This window comes from Patiria miniata, unplaced genomic scaffold (assembly GCF_015706575.1).
Source record: "Patiria miniata isolate m_02_andy unplaced genomic scaffold, ASM1570657v1 HiC_scaffold_12, whole genome shotgun sequence".
NCBI classification, from domain to species: Eukaryota; Metazoa; Echinodermata; class Asteroidea; order Valvatida; family Asterinidae; genus Patiria; species Patiria miniata.
Window position 1 is genome coordinate 1,902,980 of NW_024037050.1, and position 18,414 is coordinate 1,921,393.

Consider the following 18,414-nt stretch of genomic DNA (forward strand, 5'->3'; position numbering starts at 1 on the left):
ATTGCCACTGTAAAGCAACCCATTCAGCCTGCATGTACCGGTATACTGTGAAGGGACCGATCCAGTAAGCACCGCCCCATGGTGTTCTGACCAATCACAGCCGTGGTTTATGTCCGACGTGCGTGCACTAAAGTCCGACATGCGTGCACGCGGGTATGATGCGCGCGGAAGGAATATGCAGCGTGGCATTGGAGAGGAGCACGTGTTAATTTGCCCAGTGCGCAGTGGGCGGAGCTTACTGGATCAGTCCAGTGCGAATGCAAAGCACCTCAGAACACACCCACTCTCTTTGTTTTTGCAAGTGTAGATGAAATGTATTTGTTTCTTATGATTATTATCATGTAGGCCTATTTGACAGAAAGGAGCCCAGATGGGCACACTGATGGGCGTACATGCACCCGCTCCATCTCATGATAACTGTTATTTACATTAGAGAAAGAAACCCAGATGGGCGTATACATGCACCCGCTTCGTTTAATGATTATTATTTACAGTGCAGAAAGGAGCCTAGATGGGTATCCTGATGGGTATATACATGAACCCACTCTTGTTTAGATCGCAGAAAAAGGCCCAAATGGGTAAACTGATGGGGATGTACCTGTACCCACTGTCTGATGATTATAACAGAAAGGGGCCCAGGTGGGTACCCTGATGGGCGTATGCACCCACTATTATTGATATATTGCATTGAAGGGCCCAGGTGGCTACCCTGATGGGCGTATACATGCATCCAGTATCTGTCTATAATGATACTTGTTTACTTTTACAGAAAGGAGCCCAGATGGATACCCTGATGGGCGCAAGTACAGTACCCACTCCAATTTACAATGCATAGAAGGGCCCAGATGGGTACCCTAACGGGTGTATGCATGCATCCAGCATCTGTCTAATGATTCTTGTTTACTTTTACAGAAAGGAGCCCAGATGGGTACCCTGATGGGTGTATACCTACCCTGTCTGCAGAACATCTTGGGCGTCATTCTCTTCATTCGTCTGTCTTGGATCGTGGGCACTGCCGGGGCCCTAGAGAGTTTCTTCATTGTCCTCATATCCTGCTGCACAGTAAGTCTTCCTTACATTTTTTTCGTAAAACAACATTGTTTGAAAATTGTTTTCAAAATGTGGAACAATCTTGTACAACCTTCTTTTGCTATGCATTTTGTTCTAGACCTTACTGACTGCCATCTCCATGAGCGCTATCGCAACCAATGGGGTGGTTCCAGGAGGCGGGGCCTACTTCATGATCTCCAGAGCCCTTGGGCCGGAGTGGGGCGGGGCAGTAGGCATCCTGTTCTACCTAGGGACGACCTTTGCCTCGGCCATGTACATCCTTGGTGCTATTGAAATCCTTCTGGTAAGTGTACATCCATGGGCGTGGCCAGTCCAATTTGAAATGGGTTTTGGGTTAAAACAAACCTGGTGACTGACTATTCCAATGTTTCCCAGGTCATCCAGCTACTACAAAATTGAAAGGGGGGGGGGGAGCTGGATACCATCTGACCGTTGGGACACTGTTCAAAGGGGGACATGACTGAACACTATCGGACAATAGGTGGTGCTATTCTTGGTGGCACATATGCCAACAATCAAAATTTTGCTGACAAATAAAATGATTTTTCTGAAGAAATAAAAATCTGGTGGGGGGGGGGGGGGGTTGAAACACCCCTATACCCGCTTTTAGGTTCACCCCTGTGTATATCATGACTGTAAACCCGTTTTGATGTTTCGGGATTTCTTAAGAATTTGCAGATATTTGTTTGGAAAGATTTCCATATACGAAGTTCACTAATTTTCCTCTGTATTGACTAACAAGCCCCCAGATAGCAATTTCATGTCATCAAAGTCAATTTGAGCAGTGAGAAAATACAAGCATTTTCTTAGAAAACACTTAGAATTTTTCAGTCCAATCTCATAGGGTTTGTACTCAGGGTGTTGAGTGAACTTCGTATATGGAAATCTTTCCATTTGTTTTAAGCCTCTTTTACAATGTGTTCCCCATGCTATTTTAGAAGTTGACCTCAAAAAATAGATGCCTTTTTCAATGGCTATTTTCCTAGCAATATTAAAGTTTTTCTCTTTTGAATGAGACATTTGATGAAAAAATCCACCAACATTTAGTAATTGAATAATTTCTTCACAAAAATTGAATTATTAGCTGCTAGACTATATTTCGACTCTTGCTTGGCGGGTTCATTTGTGCACAAAATGAAAGCTCCTTTTCAGAGTAAAGTAGTTTTTAAAAAATTTGTTGATTATTAAATGAATTTGGTGTTGGAAAATCCCAGGATTGTTGTCTCAGAAGTTGTGCTTCAAGCAGGTTATTTAAACTTGCTGTGTACCACAATTCTCCTACCAGTTAATCCAACTAATCATGGTCATCATTTGCTTCACTTTCAGATCTACATCGCCCCGGTTATATCGCTCTTCGGCGACATCACAGAGCTGGGCGCCAGCCAAAGCTCGGCCATGCTGAACAACATGCGGGTGTACGGGACCGGTATCCTGCTAGTCCTATCCCTGCTTGTGTTCGTGGGTGTTAAGTACGTCAACAAGTGCGCCTTCCTCTTTCTCATGTGCGTGCTGTTGACCATTCTCAGCATGTACGTCGGCTACTTCACTCCCCACGAGCTCAAGTGAGTGCATTTCTCTTATTTTATCACAGTTGAAAAAATTCCAGTCCGGCAGTAGGCTCTTTGTTGATTTTGTTGTATTTTTGATTTAAAATGCTCTATATCTGAAGAAATAATCCACCAAGTTTTGAAAGTGCTGATTCTAACTTCACGTGAAAGTGAAATGCCAATTTCATGACTTAAACACTTGAAGTTTCATTGTGCCGTAACCCAAACAAATTCACTTTACACTGGAATTAGCTTGAAGAATAAACCAGGCCTAACCCCGATGCCCTTTTTGCTAGCAACCATCCACAATCCTCCAAAATCCTCCAGAATTTTGCACTTATGTTCAAATGAAGGATGCCCAGCACCTCAATCCTTCAAAAGCGTCAGACAGTCCTGCCTCTCAAAATGCATTCACCAAAAAAATCCTTCTCTTCAAACACCATTCATCATCAATCCTCCAAAATCAACAGGTACCGAATGTGCACTTTTCCTCAATCCTCCACAATCCTCCAAAATTGTATGTTGCATCCATCCTCGATCCTCTGAAATCCTCCAAAACTGCACCAAGTTTTCACATTTCACAAGTCATCCAGATTGAAGTCTGTCACAAGCTATTAAAACAAACCGTGACCGAGGAATTCCATTTCCGTTGTTACTTGTGACTTTACTTGTTCATTTGTGCACAAATTGGAAGCCCCTTTTCAGAGGGTAGCAGACAGCAAAACTTGGCGGGAAAGAGTTTTGTCCCCTTTAAAACAAAACATACAAATGGAAAATTTGTTAGGGGAAAAAAGTTCTAAATGAATTGAGGCTCGCCATACCCAAAGAGTTAAAAACTATTGTTCCTCTTTCACTCCGTCCACCTTCCCAGGTTCTGCGACATGAACGACGACATAGCCCTCCAGTTTGACAGCAGCAGTGACAGCAACTGCGCCTTCTTTGAGAACGGCACTCTGACGGAGCTCGGGGAGATGTACTGCCCGAACAACACCGAGATCTGTCAAGAGTTCTTCAAGGAGAACAGCGTCCAGTGGAAGAACGGGATTCCTGGGCTCGGAACGGGACAGATATCACGTGAGTCACTGGGTCCTGTGCGCAACCAACAGAGGGCGCCAAAACATCCAAGAGAATTAAAACGACCATGATATTTAGCCAAATTTTGATTTAAATCACAACGATTCAAGTGGAACAATTGATTTTGTGTGCAACGGAACAGCTATTAATTGAGTCAGTGGATTCTGTGTGCAACCAACAGAGGGCAAAAAGTAACATGGAATTTACATTAGCCCTATGCAAATTCCATCTTATGAATAGTTTCATTGCGGTACCCGCTGCTTCATCAGATTAGAACCAGCCAGCCGATCCAGGCAAGGTCGGTGGTCGACTGGTTAGACGTTTGCACTTAAAAAACAGGAGGTCATGGGTCAAGTGATTTTTTTCACTTTCACTTCGGGGGTAACACACTGAAGACGGTCAGAGCATAATGACCGGAACGTCGAGTTTACACCTCTGGTTCTTTTCAGAACCATTCTCTTAGTTCAGACATTATTCCCGCATGGTATTTCTGCAAATCTTTCACTCATTGGCAACACAGTGAGTATACAGTGTTATGTACGTTGATGAAGGGCAAAATAATATTGAAAACGACTATAATTACAATACAATAATTGGCCAAATTGTGATTAAATCACAGCAATACAGGTGAGACAATACATCTTGTGCGCAACAGATAGAGGGCGCCAAAACCAAGAAAATTAAAACAAAAAAAACCAATGTTATAGTACAATATTGGCGAAAGTGTGATTTAAACTAACATTGGAAGGTTTGCATGTTAAAAGTAGCAATAAGATCAAGGTTTAAGGTAGCACCATGTGACAAATCTCTTTTGTGAGTTTGTCAGGTTCTGGAAAGAACCGGGGGGGGGGGGGGAAACTCAACGTTTCCGATACAAAGGGCAGAGCATACTGTCTCACCTGTTGAGTTCTCCTCAGTTCTTTTCAGAATCTCACAAACTCACTAAAGAGATTTGTCACATGGTGCTACTGTAAATCTTTATCTTAGCGATTGAACAAAACGTTTACTTCCTCACTCTGTTTCAGAGATCAGAATTTTTTCAGAACTTGTAGATTTGGATGGGATTCTTATCCTGTTCCGTCTGGCTCTATAGTGCAGGCTAAGCTGCTTCCAAGTTAACGTGGCTGTGGCTTCTGCTGCTCCCATAAGAGCATGTGTAATTGCGAGCCGTAGCCAAGTAATTTGGATGGAGCCCGAAGCCAAAGCTGGAGGCAAACCCAGATTTCAGCGATGGCCAAGAACACCAACAAGTGCAGGATTTTTGATGGAAAACATTTGTTGCTATATTCTTCTCCTTATTTCTTGTTCTTCATCGTAGGCAACACGTTTAATCTGTACCGCGAGGCAGGGGACGTGTTACCCAGAGAGAAGGGAACCAACAATCAAGTGGTAGCCGATATCACCACAAGCTTCTACATTCTACTGGCTATCTTCTTCCCGTCTGTCACTGGTGAGACTTTTTAAAATTTGTTTTTCTCTTACGATTTAATTGTTTCAAAGTAACAGGAGCGTTGTTGTTGAGTCCTGTTAACGTCAGATCAGGGACTAATATCTCAGAGGTGCTAAGCAAAATATACTGCTTATTGGCAGAGTACCAGTCAACAGCAATAACATGACATGAGATTTGGGCCTGGTAACCTGTTTTTGCTATTAAGCAAATATTTTCTGTGCTGTTAAGCAGAATTCTGCGTTTAGCAGCTGTATTGTGATTTACATTGTTGACATTTACTATTTAATGTGGTCAAAGTAATATGAGACAGATGCTTAGGAGTTTTAATTATATATATATATAGTTATGGAAATTGAACAATGAAATTGACCTGAGCAAGTTTGAATATCCCCGCTTCAGCTAATTTCTTTGTTGTACAGTCCATCATTTGCAGCTATCCAAAAAGTAACTGACATAATTATTGTTGAAAAGCATAATTGGTTTAAAGATAGTAAGGGGACTAAACTCCCTGTGAAATCATTCTTTCTGGCAAGCTGTCATTTTGACAAAAATCAATGAAAGAAGGCCTTTTCAACAATGCGTCTAAAGACGCATCGTTGGAAATTTCAGTTAGTAGTTCGTTTTTTTTATTCAACGAAGCACGCGCAAGTGTTGACACGACGCACACACGCGCATGGTCGCTATATTTCGTCGGTTCAGTGCGCAACATTGCGTAGGGGCAATCAGCTCATTGAGAATGTGTGATTCAGCAACTTTTGATTTGAAGTCGAGATCCTAGAATATTGTTTTCTCGGAATATACAGCATTCACTGAGATGAAATTTCATCGGGTTAGTTGTTAGCACCCTTCTTTAGATTTTGAGCACTTTTGTTGCTTCAAACGAACATAATACACAAATTACAAATGATAGATGCTACCTTTGATTATTTTAATAAAAAAATTTGAAATATATAATTCCATATTACTGTCTTTTCATTTTTCAGTTTTTAAAAAGAGTATTTTTCATATGACCTTTGACCTTTTCAGGTATCATGGCCGGCAGCAATAGGTCTGGTGACCTGAAGGATGCCCAGTTTTCTATACCAAGGGGAACCATTGGCGCCATACTTACCACCAGCATCATCTGTATCCTTACATATTTTGTAATAATTTTTGTTTTGTTGTCAGTGCTGTTGCAGTGATTCCCCAAATTCAAAAATATTGATAGTACTTTTAAGATGTTTTATACACAAATTTACGTAGCTATTTGGGGAAATATACTTGTTGAAAATGTCTCTTAAGTATGTGTTTAAAGCCGGCAATTTTAGAAATAGTGCAAATGCAAGATACATGTATTGAAGATTACAGAAAAAAGTCATACCAATTCATGTGTTTTTCGCCATCAATTGTTTTTTAGCAGAATCTATGTTTTCTTGACCAATTTCTTCAGATCTGACCTCGGTTCTATTCTTTGCTGGAACTGTCAAGGGAGAGGTTCTCAGAGACAAGTACGTCATTTGTCTTAGTTTTAACATAAATTCCATTTTATTTATTTCTTTTTCTGTTGGTAGAATTGACATCAACAATAATAATGTATGGTGCTTATAAAGTGCTTTCTACCCACGGGACTCAAAGTGTTTCACAGTTATTACCCCTGATCATCAGGCCATGAGACTATTTTCGGTCTGGCCTGGATTCTCATGGGTATTCATTCATTCATTCATACTCATGGGTGGAGAGAGGTAATTGTAGCAAAGCATCCTGCCCAAGATGATCCCCATGATCCCCTTCAGGGTTGAAAACCGCCGAACCATGGCGCATGAGTTAAATACGGAAACCATTGAACCACGACACTCCTCGAAAGAATTCCAGCAATTTCTACTATTTCTACAGTGTGCACAGAGCATGCAGTGTCTTTAACCCTAACCGCCCTGAATCCTCCAAAATCCTTTTTGCAAATTGGAGGAATTTGCAGGATTGAGGTTACATGGCCAATGTGCGTTGCTGATTTCGGAGTACGCACTGTGTCAAGGTCTTAGGCCGGACCTTGTGTTGTTTATGCTCAGCCGTGCATAAATTTAGTCCTTGATTATACTTGACATCCTCCGCACTGCTCCAGGATGTCACTGCCTCTGCCTCAGCATATTGACAGTCATAGCCGGAGGATTTTGCAGGATTCAGGCAGTGGTCACCCCTCCATGGACCATATTCAAGAAACAACGGAGGAATTTGCAGGATTGAGGCTATATGCTATTTTTCCATGAGGCCAAGTGGAGCATTTTGCAGGATTGAGGCTACATCCTAGCAAAAAGGCCAAGGGAGTTAGGGTTAACGTCTCCTTATATGGATATCATATCATTTCCATTTATAAAATAATGGCAATAAATATAATATGATGTAATTTGTTCCCATTTTACAGATATGGTGAAAGCGTAGGTGGGGATTTGGTGGCGGCGGCCATCTGCTTCCCATCCAAATGGGTGGTGCTGATAGGTGCCTTCCTGTCCACCGTAGGGGCGGGGCTACAGAGCCTGACGGGGGCACCTCGGCTCTTGCAGGCCATAGCCAAGGACAACATCATCCCGTTCCTGGCCGTGTTCGGCCGAGGCTCGAAGACCGGGGAGCCGACCTGGGCTCTCTTGCTTACAGCCGGCATCTCGGAGATCGGAATCATCATTGCTAGTTTGGATAGCGTGGCCCCAATCATCACCATGTAAGATTTAAGTCTAAAAGGGCTTGGGGACCCATATATATATATGGCTCTCACCGACCCATGTGCAAGCATTATTAATTAAGGTAAAAGTACTACTGTTTTAATAACTGAATGAATTTGAAGTTTGTCAACAACGAAGTTTGGCAACACTGCACGGTTAGGTAGCATGAGAAAAGTCGGGGGAAACGTCGAAGTGCGCCACTTTAGGGAACACCACTTTACTCAATTCGGCCTGTAGCAAGTGCCCTTTGTTTTTCAACGGCTTGAGCTGCTGGTTGCTCAAAAAAACGCTCAAGACAGGGAAATGATAATGCCCTTTAATGGATCAACAAAAACATATTCTTCTGTCCTACTGCAATATTTGTTGACAGTAAATTTGTCGGTCACATCACAGACAGATGCATTGTGATCAGAAAAATTCCATAGACAATCCATTACTTCATGTTTCTGCAAACTCTCGAATGTGGGCAATTCCACACTAATGGGCCCAAAAGTGTGACATTTGAGAAGACCTTTAGGTTTTGATGATAAAACTAGGATCTTGGTCTCTCAATTTTTGCTGTAAACATTGCAAGCTTGAAACACATATCCTCACCAGCAAATTATATAACTGGTTTTGTATTTTAGAAAATATAGTGGATGTTGTATTAAAAAGTGTTACGAAGGACAGACATTTTAGATAAAGTCACAAAGTAAGCATAAAATTTAATGATCCCCTAATATTGACTTATTTAAGATGTACCCTAGAGGAATGCTTATCAGTCAAAACCTAGAAAACTCAGAGTCAGTGTGAAGAATTATTTGATATTTTATAATCAGGATATATATGTACGAACAGACTGGACATTTGTCACAAAATGTCTGTCCCTGTTTGTATGTAACCCTACATACATCATAAATTCGACGCCAGTGTGAAAGCTGTTATATTTTTGTTTGATAACAATGTAAAATGGCTTAATAATGTCACTGGAAGTGCCTATTAGAAACTGAATTTGTCCTAAGCACCCTTTTCCTTGCAGTGTGTCTGTCCACGTTACATACGTATCACGCAGAAAAGATGCCTGTTATTTTCTCAAATAAAAAAGATATCATCTCTTGTATTTTCCTAGTCACTTTCAACTTAGCAAGGTGTAGGAAAAAACTGAAGAAAATACTAGCTTATTTTTTACCCTTTATATGCAACATCCATAAACTTATCTAATTGGTTCATTAATGTGGAATTGCCCATTTGTCTCTTCATGGTGGACCTCACATTATTGAGATTTCTTTTTTTTACGTCACAGGTTTTTCTTGATGTGCTACATGTTTGTGAATCTGGCCTGCGCCCTTCAGACCCTCCTGAAGACGCCCAACTGGAGACCGAGATTCCAGTAAATTAATTTTTAAAAACCTTCAACTTTCAGACTTCCAAAACAAATTGTTTTTGTGTATAATGCCAAGGCCTGGTTGTATAAAACCTGATTGTACATGTGTTTGATAATTCCATTTCTTTGCTGACTTTCTTGGAGGGCCTTTATACTTTTATCCATCGTTTTTAAGTGGGGTTTCCCCCCTCTAATCTTGTTAAACTTCACCTTTACGTTTTTTGTAACACATGTTCTTTTGAAATGAGTATATAGTGATACCCACAATGAAAAGAGTTTTTGAAGTCGCACTGCCAACTCAAAAGTTTTGAATTTTTATCCTCAGCATTTTCCTCTGAATTGTGAATTAAATTACCTGTTGGTTTAATGGTAAGGCCTCAGCACTAACGGTGCGTCATATTCCCAAGCAACTACGCTTGTGGACATTTTCTAAATGCTCATTTCATGGATAGGTCACATGTTTAAAAATCAACTGCACAGTGATTGAGTAGATTCTCATTGAATTGATATTTTAAAGGAAAAAACAAATTTCATATCGATGGTTTCTCTTTTTTTTTTTATCATGAAGATATTACCATTGGAGCTTGTCCTTCCTAGGAGTGATCATGTGTCTGGCTCTCATGTTCATCTCCAGCTGGTACTATGCGCTGGGCGCCATAGCCCTAGCATTCTGCATCTACAAGTACATCGAGTACCAGGGGTAAGGAGGCCGGACAGTGCGTTTTGTAGGCGATGTTAGTTTTGCGTCATGTGACGTTATATTTAAACAACCGCGAGACTCATACAGTTAATGCAGTGGTGTGTATTTGAGTTTAGCTGGGGGGTAATGTAGTCCACTAATCCGGATTTCCTGGCGTTAATACACAAACTTTTATCATTGGGTCAGTGTAGCTGTGTATAAACATCAGGAGTCCGTTTCATCTGAAACAATGGAAATTAAGGATTTCATTTTGAGTCTCAATTTGGATGGTATTTATAAAGCGCCATTGCCAAAGGATACAAAGCCCTAATTATTACCCTTGTTCGTTAGGCCATTTTCTGCAGCAGCTTGAGGTCAGCATGTTACAACTGATAATGTAGTTACCGACGGATAATGTCACACAAATTGACCGATTTTGTATCACTAACCAATAGTGTCACACAAATTGACCGATAGTGAAGTAAAGGACATTTTTGTTACATTATTGGTCTTAACGTATAATGTAACAAAACTTGACCGATAGTGTAGTAACATTGACTGCACCATCAGTCAATTTCTGTTACATTACCGGTTTGTGATACAATATTGGTCAATTTGTGTGACATTATAGGTTGGTGATACATTATATGTTGGTTACTACATTATCAGTTGTAACACAGCGCAGTCTGGGCAAAGAATGTTGCATCATGACGCCACTTTTTTCATCACATTATTATCTCAACAATTGTCAGTCATTGTAAAAATGTTGAAAAGACATGAATCTGGAACTGAGAAACATTCCGAATTTTGTTAAAAAATACTTTGCAAATGCACTCGACTCTCTCGCCAAGAAGTAACGTCTGGATGCTGCATTCTTTCCCAATCTGGTCTCGGTACCCATATATACTCTTGGGTGGTGAGAGGCAAATGTAGTAAAGTGTCTTGCCCAAGAACACAAGTACCATGTTTTCCGTCCAGGTTCAGACCCACATATCATGGCACATGGGTCGAACACCATCACTATTGGAGTACATCATGTTTGTTAATGAGTACATCATGCTTTTTAGTCATTCTTGCCTTTCGTTTGTATCAATGCCTTTGTTTTTTCAATGCTGTGCAGAGCTGAGAAGGAATGGGGTGACGGTCTGAGTGGTTTGTCGCTGACGGCAGCCCGCTACAGCTTGATGAGACTTGAGGACCGGCCGCCGCACACCAAGAACTGGAGGTATGGCTAGAAATAATGGCAGTCTGAGTGGCCACACAGCTACCTGACTTTTCATTGGGTTTGATGGGGCCATGTATTAACTAAGTCTGCATTAGCCAAAAGTAGTTTTTTACTATTACATGTACATCAGATATGAACCAAATGTCATACTCTACTTAAATGTACGCAAAGAATCTCCCATTACTGAAATTATTATTTATATCAAGCTTCTAGTGGTAACTATAAATCAGTATATTGTATGCTTTCGTAAAAAATACCTGGATGAATGCAAAATTATGCCAGTAAACGTACCCGGATGATTTCAATACAACTTTTTTTTATATTGTCTCCATCCGGGCATTTAAACAAATTTTGCTGAAATTCACAGTTGTCAACCTGTCAAAAGAGCATAGCGCGCGGTACCGTCGCGCCCACACGTGGACGCAGCGCTCAACTGGGTATAAACGCATTCTTGTCAACAACCACTATGGCAGCTTTGAGCGAAACGAAATTTGCCTCGGTCAGCGAAGAATATTCGACAAAATTTGAGAAATAAAGACAGTGCCCTGAAATATATTTCTTGTGGATCAAGTCAGCCTGATATAAATAATAACAACAATATTGGATGGCTTTTTTTTTTTGAGGATGCAGGAATATATTGCACTCGCTATGCACTCGTCTTGATTTTTGTCTGATATAGACCGCAGATTCTGGTCCTGTGCAAGCTGAATGAGGATCTCGTACCCAAGTACAGACGAATTCTGACATTCGCTAGTCAACTCAAAGCAGGTAACTTTTCTATTTTAAAGGCACTTAGGATCATTTGCCATTACCCAGAACAGTACCTACCAATTTTAAAGGGGCCATGCGATGTAATTTTTTTAAAGGGAATATACAACATTTGCAAACATCAAAAACAAACCTACCAATTTTTTACAAAATACCTTACTAGGATGTTGGTAAATGAGAGTCTAAAGCATCCTGTAAAATTATGGCACCATGTGTGAAGTCATTTTCAAGAAAAGTGGTATTTTGTATAAATTTCCAACGGTGGAAAAACCTAACTATTTTTTAACTACTGCTCCAAATTTACCAATTTTTTTTCAGTCCAAATTTTGTTTGCTATTGGTTACATGTTCATGAACGGGTGCAGGCCAGCTAGACTGGTTCCATTACCTTACAATTTTCCGGCATCTATAAATTGGTGCATTTCATCTTTAGTGAAGTCAGGGAACCAGACTACTTGAACTTTTTTTTTTTTTGGGGGTTTTTCCAGGTTTTTTGAACACAAAACTTCAAACATGTCAGTGTAACAATATTTGATCTGTTATACTAACCCCTCAAAATAATTCATTTCTGGAAATTACAGCAAAAGCCAATGATGTACATTCCCTTTAATGCAGTCCTTGAAAATGCACCTTGGTATCCCATTTAACCTTATTTTCAATTTTCGTTTTGCTAGTTTCAAGGGTATGTTGGTGCCTTTTTAATTTATGCTAATGCCAATGTCCATATTCATGAGCACAACTGTGATGCCATTCCGGGCAGAAACCTCAATGTTACAACTATTCCAGCACAACAAGTACCAAGTAGTACAACCCACGGCGGCCAGGTAGCAGCGAGGTAACGTGTGAAGACGGCTATATGGCACCGTCCATGCACCCGGGCCGTACCGGTACATCAAGAGAGTTCAGAAAACGAAAAAGGAATGGGGCGTGATCTGATATGCAAAAAGTATGCAAATTAGACGCATGCGCAACAGAGTTTGCAAAACTGGTCTTCGAATGCAAAGCTGTAATGCTTGCAAAGCTGTAATACTTGAGTTATATGAATACAATATATGGCCGAGTAAAGTGTCCACCAACCAACCAACCAAACAACCCACCAACCAACCAACATAAGCAGCTCAAGCCCACAGTTGTGTTTTACACCGCCGTGGGAAAAAGTTGTTAGAATTGTGGATAATTTGCTGTCATCATTTTCTTTTCTGTGGCGATTCGTTGTTGTGTCCGTACATGGCAGTTAAACGATGAGCAAACCTTTCCCACAAGTGTTTTCAATAAACAAATTTTGGGTTCAAAATTCGAACAGGAAACACCTAAATGACATCACAGCAACAGTGCGATCAGTTGTCCAGAAAAGCATGAAAAATTGTAAATGTTTGAAGAAGTGCGCTTCTCAATAAAAATTAGCCGAAAAGAGATATCAAATAGTTTTCATACATGAGGAGTACAAAGTTGAACAAAATATGTTCCTTAGAAAAATTTATCGCATGGACCATTTTATATTGACAAAATCGTTGCTCAAAGTGAAAATAGGACTAATGTCAAGTACCCTGTGAAATTATTGCACCAGAAGTTTTTGGTAGAAATAACTTTCTTATTCAAGTAAGGCTGTGCCTGGATTACTGTACTTCGGCCGGTATAAGCACACATGTCTGTGGGAAGTGGCTTCAACTGCTTCTGCAGTATCCGCTCCGTTCACAAGTACCCCCTCGCCGGCAAAGAAGGAACAGTTGGGGGTGACCGACCGACACCATCTTGCCTGACTGCAGTTTTGCCGCGACGCGCGGCCGTACCACTGCGTGTACTTAATACAAATCCCCTGGTGTACATGCGTCACACACAAGGAACGGGGCGCGCAAACCAGCTAAATGTCCCGCCCATGGGATGTCGTTGCTAGGTAAAAGGGCGCCCTCTTTCGTTGGCGCACGGAGCCCATAGACGTGTGTGATTGTAGGCCGTAACCACATTATACAGATGCGGCTAATATTGACGTGTGCTGCTACGACTCTGCATCATGGATTCCAGACACATCACGTCATTTCTCGTTGAATTGTGTTTCCACATTTATAACAATTTCTTCTGACTGCAGGGCGTGGTTTGAGCTTGGTGTCATCTATCCTGGAGGGCGATTTCTTGACCAGATACAGTGAGAGTCAGGCTGCTGAACGGGTATGATAGGGGCCTGGTTTTCAAAAGCCTACGTACAAATAGCGACCCTACCAAAAATGCATTTCAAAAGTTTGTCCAGTAATTCCATGCAGTAGGAGAAAAAAATTCATTCCCTCTTTTTAATTCGATTTTTGTTTGCCAATTTCCCCAGAAGTTTATTTTGTGATAGTTAATGTAAAATATGTGAGGTGTTTTGACGAAACGAGTGTAATATCCACTGAGCTGAAAGTTCCACAGATTAGGTTTTGAACATTCTTCCTTAGATTTTGACTGGTGTTATTATTGGAAATGAACAAATGCATGGATAGCAAATGATCCGACAGTTGCCTGTGATTGTGTTTGTCAAGTTTTCCCCTGTTTTCATATGTTCCAATAGGAGCTGCGTAACATGATGAATGAGGAAAAGGTCAAAGGTTTCCCGTCGGTTCTCGTTGCCAAAGATGTCACGGAAGGACTCGCTGCATGGTATGATACAGATTTATACAACCTTGTTTCATTGTGACTGTTAATGTAACTTGATAGAGCTGTGACGAACAGTTAGTTGCTTTTGTCTGTTGATGGAATTTGACTAGTCACAGTGTCGACATGAAATATGATCTGACTGTTGGTGACTAGGCTATGTGTATGTTATTTGAGGGGAAGTGGATTGAATTTCTGACTCTCTGTGACTGATCAAATAGTAGGAGGGTTAGTATTTGTACAAAGCAATTTAAAGGGGCACTAGGTCCTGAAATCCCCGAAAATTTCATGTTTTGGATTGTTTACTTATCCTATTTCAAACATCTGGTTGAAAGGAAACCAAGCTAATGTCTTACCATTCCCGAGAAAAGACAAAAAAAACCCACCCAGTTGTTTACATTGGACAGGACAGAGCACGAATACGTTTTTCCTGTCATTCCCTGTTTGTACGATATACACATTGTGTGTCTCAGGAACAGCGGTGACCAATCACCAATGCACAAAATATATTTTCTTCGACGTCCGCAAAAACCGAACACTTTACGGATGAAATCACAACTAGCACCCAAACAGCTCGACTTTTTGGGGTCGCAGTGGACCCCAATATTCGTTTTCACACACATAATACAAGAATAACACAAAAAGCCCAGTTTTCAAAGGATAGTTGTGTGGATGTTTATATCCTACTTTTAAATGTTCTTTCCGATAAACATCATTTCGTTCAAAGCGCGTTTTGTAGCCCAATTGGGCTGTTCCAGGACCCAGTGTCCATTTAACATCAAAATACAAGGTTCAAATGCTGTCACTGTTTTAACATAAATGCAGCTGTCATTATAAAACACGCTTTGCAACTTGGGTCAGAACATTTTCCGATTTCATGAAGCCAACAAGTAGAAAACTTGCATACAGGTCCTGAGTCAAGTTCAGCTGAAAACTAGTCCCAACCTGTGTACGTCCCATGGCATACTGGCTAGTAGAGCAAAACATTTCAGCACTTGGCAAATGCTCATGCTCAACAGTTCCTTGAAAGTTCCTCCATTTCAGAAATACTTTATGATCCTAGAGCTGTGTTTGTTGTTCCAGCGTGCAGATGAGTGGTTTGGGAGGCCTGAAGCATAACACGGTGGTCCTAGGCTGGCCGTACGGATGGAGACAGTCAGTCGACGACAAAGCCTGGAAAGTCTTCCTTGGTAAGTACAACCAAACTTCCTGTGAAAGGGTGGGTACTTGTTAGTGCTGGCCGAGTATCTCAAGTACTCGTGAGTGGTGTTTGCTACTCGCTGCTGTTCTACTCTTGGTTCATTTACTCAAGTACTCGTCCTGGCACGAGTATAAGTAGGTACTCGTGAGTAGCAATTTTTTTTATCACAAATGCTGACTTAGAAAAACGTAACCACTTTGCGGTTTCTGCACCAAACTTGTCTTTTGTCTTTATACGTCCCCCGCCATGAACGAATCACTACTCCATCTGTTTCCGTGGGATTCCACTAGCTCTCTCAACAAATAAATTGTCAAGTTAAATGAGCCCACAATTAATATTAAGGATCTCTCAGTGCTGAAGAATGTGGCGCATCTTTCATGCTGTTTATTCGTAGTAACTTCCTTCTTAGGCCAAAAAAAAAAAAGTCTCCGGTTTCTGGTATGTGCGCGCGTCGCCGTAGCCATGCGCGTCGGCAAAATGAAAAAGTTTTTTTTTCAATAAAAGATGATGTCTCAAAACCGCCAAACTCACTGGTTTGACTGGAATCCTGCTGCAGCACAATTTTAACGTGTTTTTAGATGGGGGTATGATCGAGAATAAGCTTTATGTGGCCTCTCTGGACTCTCGTACATTTTGCACTAAGTTTAGTCGGGCACCATTTGCAGTCATCAGCCGACATTTGAAGCAAAAAAGTCAGGGGGAAAAAAAAAAAAGCCGCGTCGCCGCACCACTTTTTGGGCAAGCTCCATACCAGAAACCGGAGACTTTTTTTTTTTTTGCCTTAGTAATGTTTATGCCATCTTTTCTGTTTTTATGGGAATGGAGTAAACTACACGCGAGTACTCGACTACAGGGTGAGTAGAAAAAAACGAAACCCAAATGTCGGGACCATTGTTTTAGTGAAGTTCTGCATGTACCACTTTCAAAATCTAGCATATGAAAGCCCAATTTATAAGCTTTCTTTTAGTACAAGAATCATTTAAATCACTCATGTACTTTTCAAGTTACGGCGTTTTTAACACAACCACCGCTTTAAAGTTCTGTCCATGGATCACAAAAAAGGTGTGCGTTCTTTCAGCCAAACGAAAACAATTCACACACATCCCTATGTGATTTGTTTTTGTTTTGCTGAAAGAACACTGAATTTTTCTGTGATCCGTGGACAGAACCTTAAAACGGGGGTTGTGTTTAAAACTCTGTGACTTGAAAAGTACATGAGTGATTTGAATGATTCTTGTACTAAAAGAAAGTTTATGAATTGGGCTTTCATATCCTAGATTTTAAAAGTGCTACATGCAGAACTTTACTAAATCAATGGTCCCAACATTTGGGTGGTTTTTTTTTTACTCACCCTGTACTCCCGAGTAACTACTGTGGGAGTACTCGAGTAGGAAAATACACTTCTCGCCCAGGCCTGGTACTTGTGCACGGAGTCCATAGTTACTGAACCGGAATTGTAGAATAATCTGTTACTTCTGACTTGTGTCTGTGTAGATACGGTGCGGGCCATCTCTGCAAGCCACAATGCATTACTAGTACCCAAGAACATCAGCAACTACCCCAGCAACAAGGACAAGTTTGAGGGTGGCACCATTGACGTGTGGTGGATTGTCCGTATCCTTGCCTTATACAAATTTGATTTAAATGTAAAAAAAATAAAATACAAAAACTTCAATATTAAAATGGAAAACAAAACACCATCCTTTTAGGTGATTAAATAAGGGAATAAATGAAGCTCCGGAGGTTTTTATCACTCTGTTTAAGACCGCTCAGCACCCAGACTCTAAGCGGTCTTAAACAGAGTGATAAATACCGACTGAGCACATATTCATTCCCATTCATAAATACCTTTTCGGTAAAAAGAAATCAAATAATTCGTTCAAAAAATCCCGATTTTGTTCAACAAGTTCACTTCATGCTTTTTGAAACATCCCTCTAGCAAAATAATGGAGTGTTCAGCTGGCGAGTAAGATGTAAACATACCTTTTATGGAGATTGACGTGCGCGTAGCATGTTCTGCGAGATGTCGCGCAGAACGCACCTGGGGCGTTGCATTTTGAATTTAGAACTATAAAATTCTGACTCGCTGGTAGTGTTGCGCATGCCTACGTGAGGATTGTGAACGTTCAACCAATAAAACGGTAAGAGGCACTGGATTTTTAGGAGTCCACATTTTATTGTGACACTGGAAAAGTGTTTAAGACCAGCTAGCCATGTCTTTATCATCCGTTTAAGACCGGTCACGTGACGGGCTCTCGACCAATAGGAATAGCTAAACTGTCTAAGGTATTTATGAATATTGATTTAAAGTGAGCATAATAAAGTTATCAAAAAAAGCATGCTCCAGTCAATTTATTTGTTCAACTTTAAAATTACTACAATTTACAATCCACCTAGTAAGTTTCCCTTTGTCGTTTATTTGAAACATTGTAATAAAAAACCTATCCTATCTGAGAGATCCCTGTTTGCTATTTCCCAGGTTTGCAGCATTGCTTATGTTGCTAGCAATGGTACTTTGGGCGTGATCCCTGGCTACATGGCATGCAGGTTTATGACTTCTGACTAACGCCCCTTGAACAAAGACATTGACAAAATGGGGAACCGGCAACGAAGAGCTGGATAGCTCAGTTGGTAGAGCACCGGAACGGCAATCCGGAGGTTGCAGGCTCAAACCCCACTCCAGTCAATGCTTTGTGCGACTTTAACATAAGGAAAAAAA

General features: G+C 40.8%; 1 protein-coding gene across 2 annotated transcripts in view; it reads left to right on the forward strand.

Moving 5' to 3' along the window:
• Nucleotides 1-18,414, forward strand: part of LOC119744977 (solute carrier family 12 member 4-like) — a 46,542-nt gene that overhangs the window by 15,879 nt on the left and 12,249 nt on the right. For both annotated transcript variants that reach the window (XM_038221204.1, XM_038221212.1), the window contains 16 exons: nt 913-1,062; nt 1,169-1,354; nt 2,398-2,633; nt 3,490-3,692; nt 5,011-5,142; nt 6,169-6,267; nt 6,572-6,629; nt 7,541-7,834; nt 9,118-9,204; nt 9,767-9,898; nt 10,998-11,102; nt 11,782-11,870; nt 13,956-14,035; nt 14,412-14,500; nt 15,578-15,684; nt 17,190-17,309. In XM_038221204.1, the coding sequence (XP_038077132.1) occupies nt 913-1,062; nt 1,169-1,354; nt 2,398-2,633; nt 3,490-3,692; nt 5,011-5,142; nt 6,169-6,267; nt 6,572-6,629; nt 7,541-7,834; nt 9,118-9,204; nt 9,767-9,898; nt 10,998-11,102; nt 11,782-11,870; nt 13,956-14,035; nt 14,412-14,500; nt 15,578-15,684; nt 17,190-17,309 (2,167 nt within the window). The remainder of the gene's footprint in view (nt 1-912; nt 1,063-1,168; nt 1,355-2,397; nt 2,634-3,489; nt 3,693-5,010; nt 5,143-6,168; nt 6,268-6,571; nt 6,630-7,540; nt 7,835-9,117; nt 9,205-9,766; nt 9,899-10,997; nt 11,103-11,781; nt 11,871-13,955; nt 14,036-14,411; nt 14,501-15,577; nt 15,685-17,189; nt 17,310-18,414) is intronic.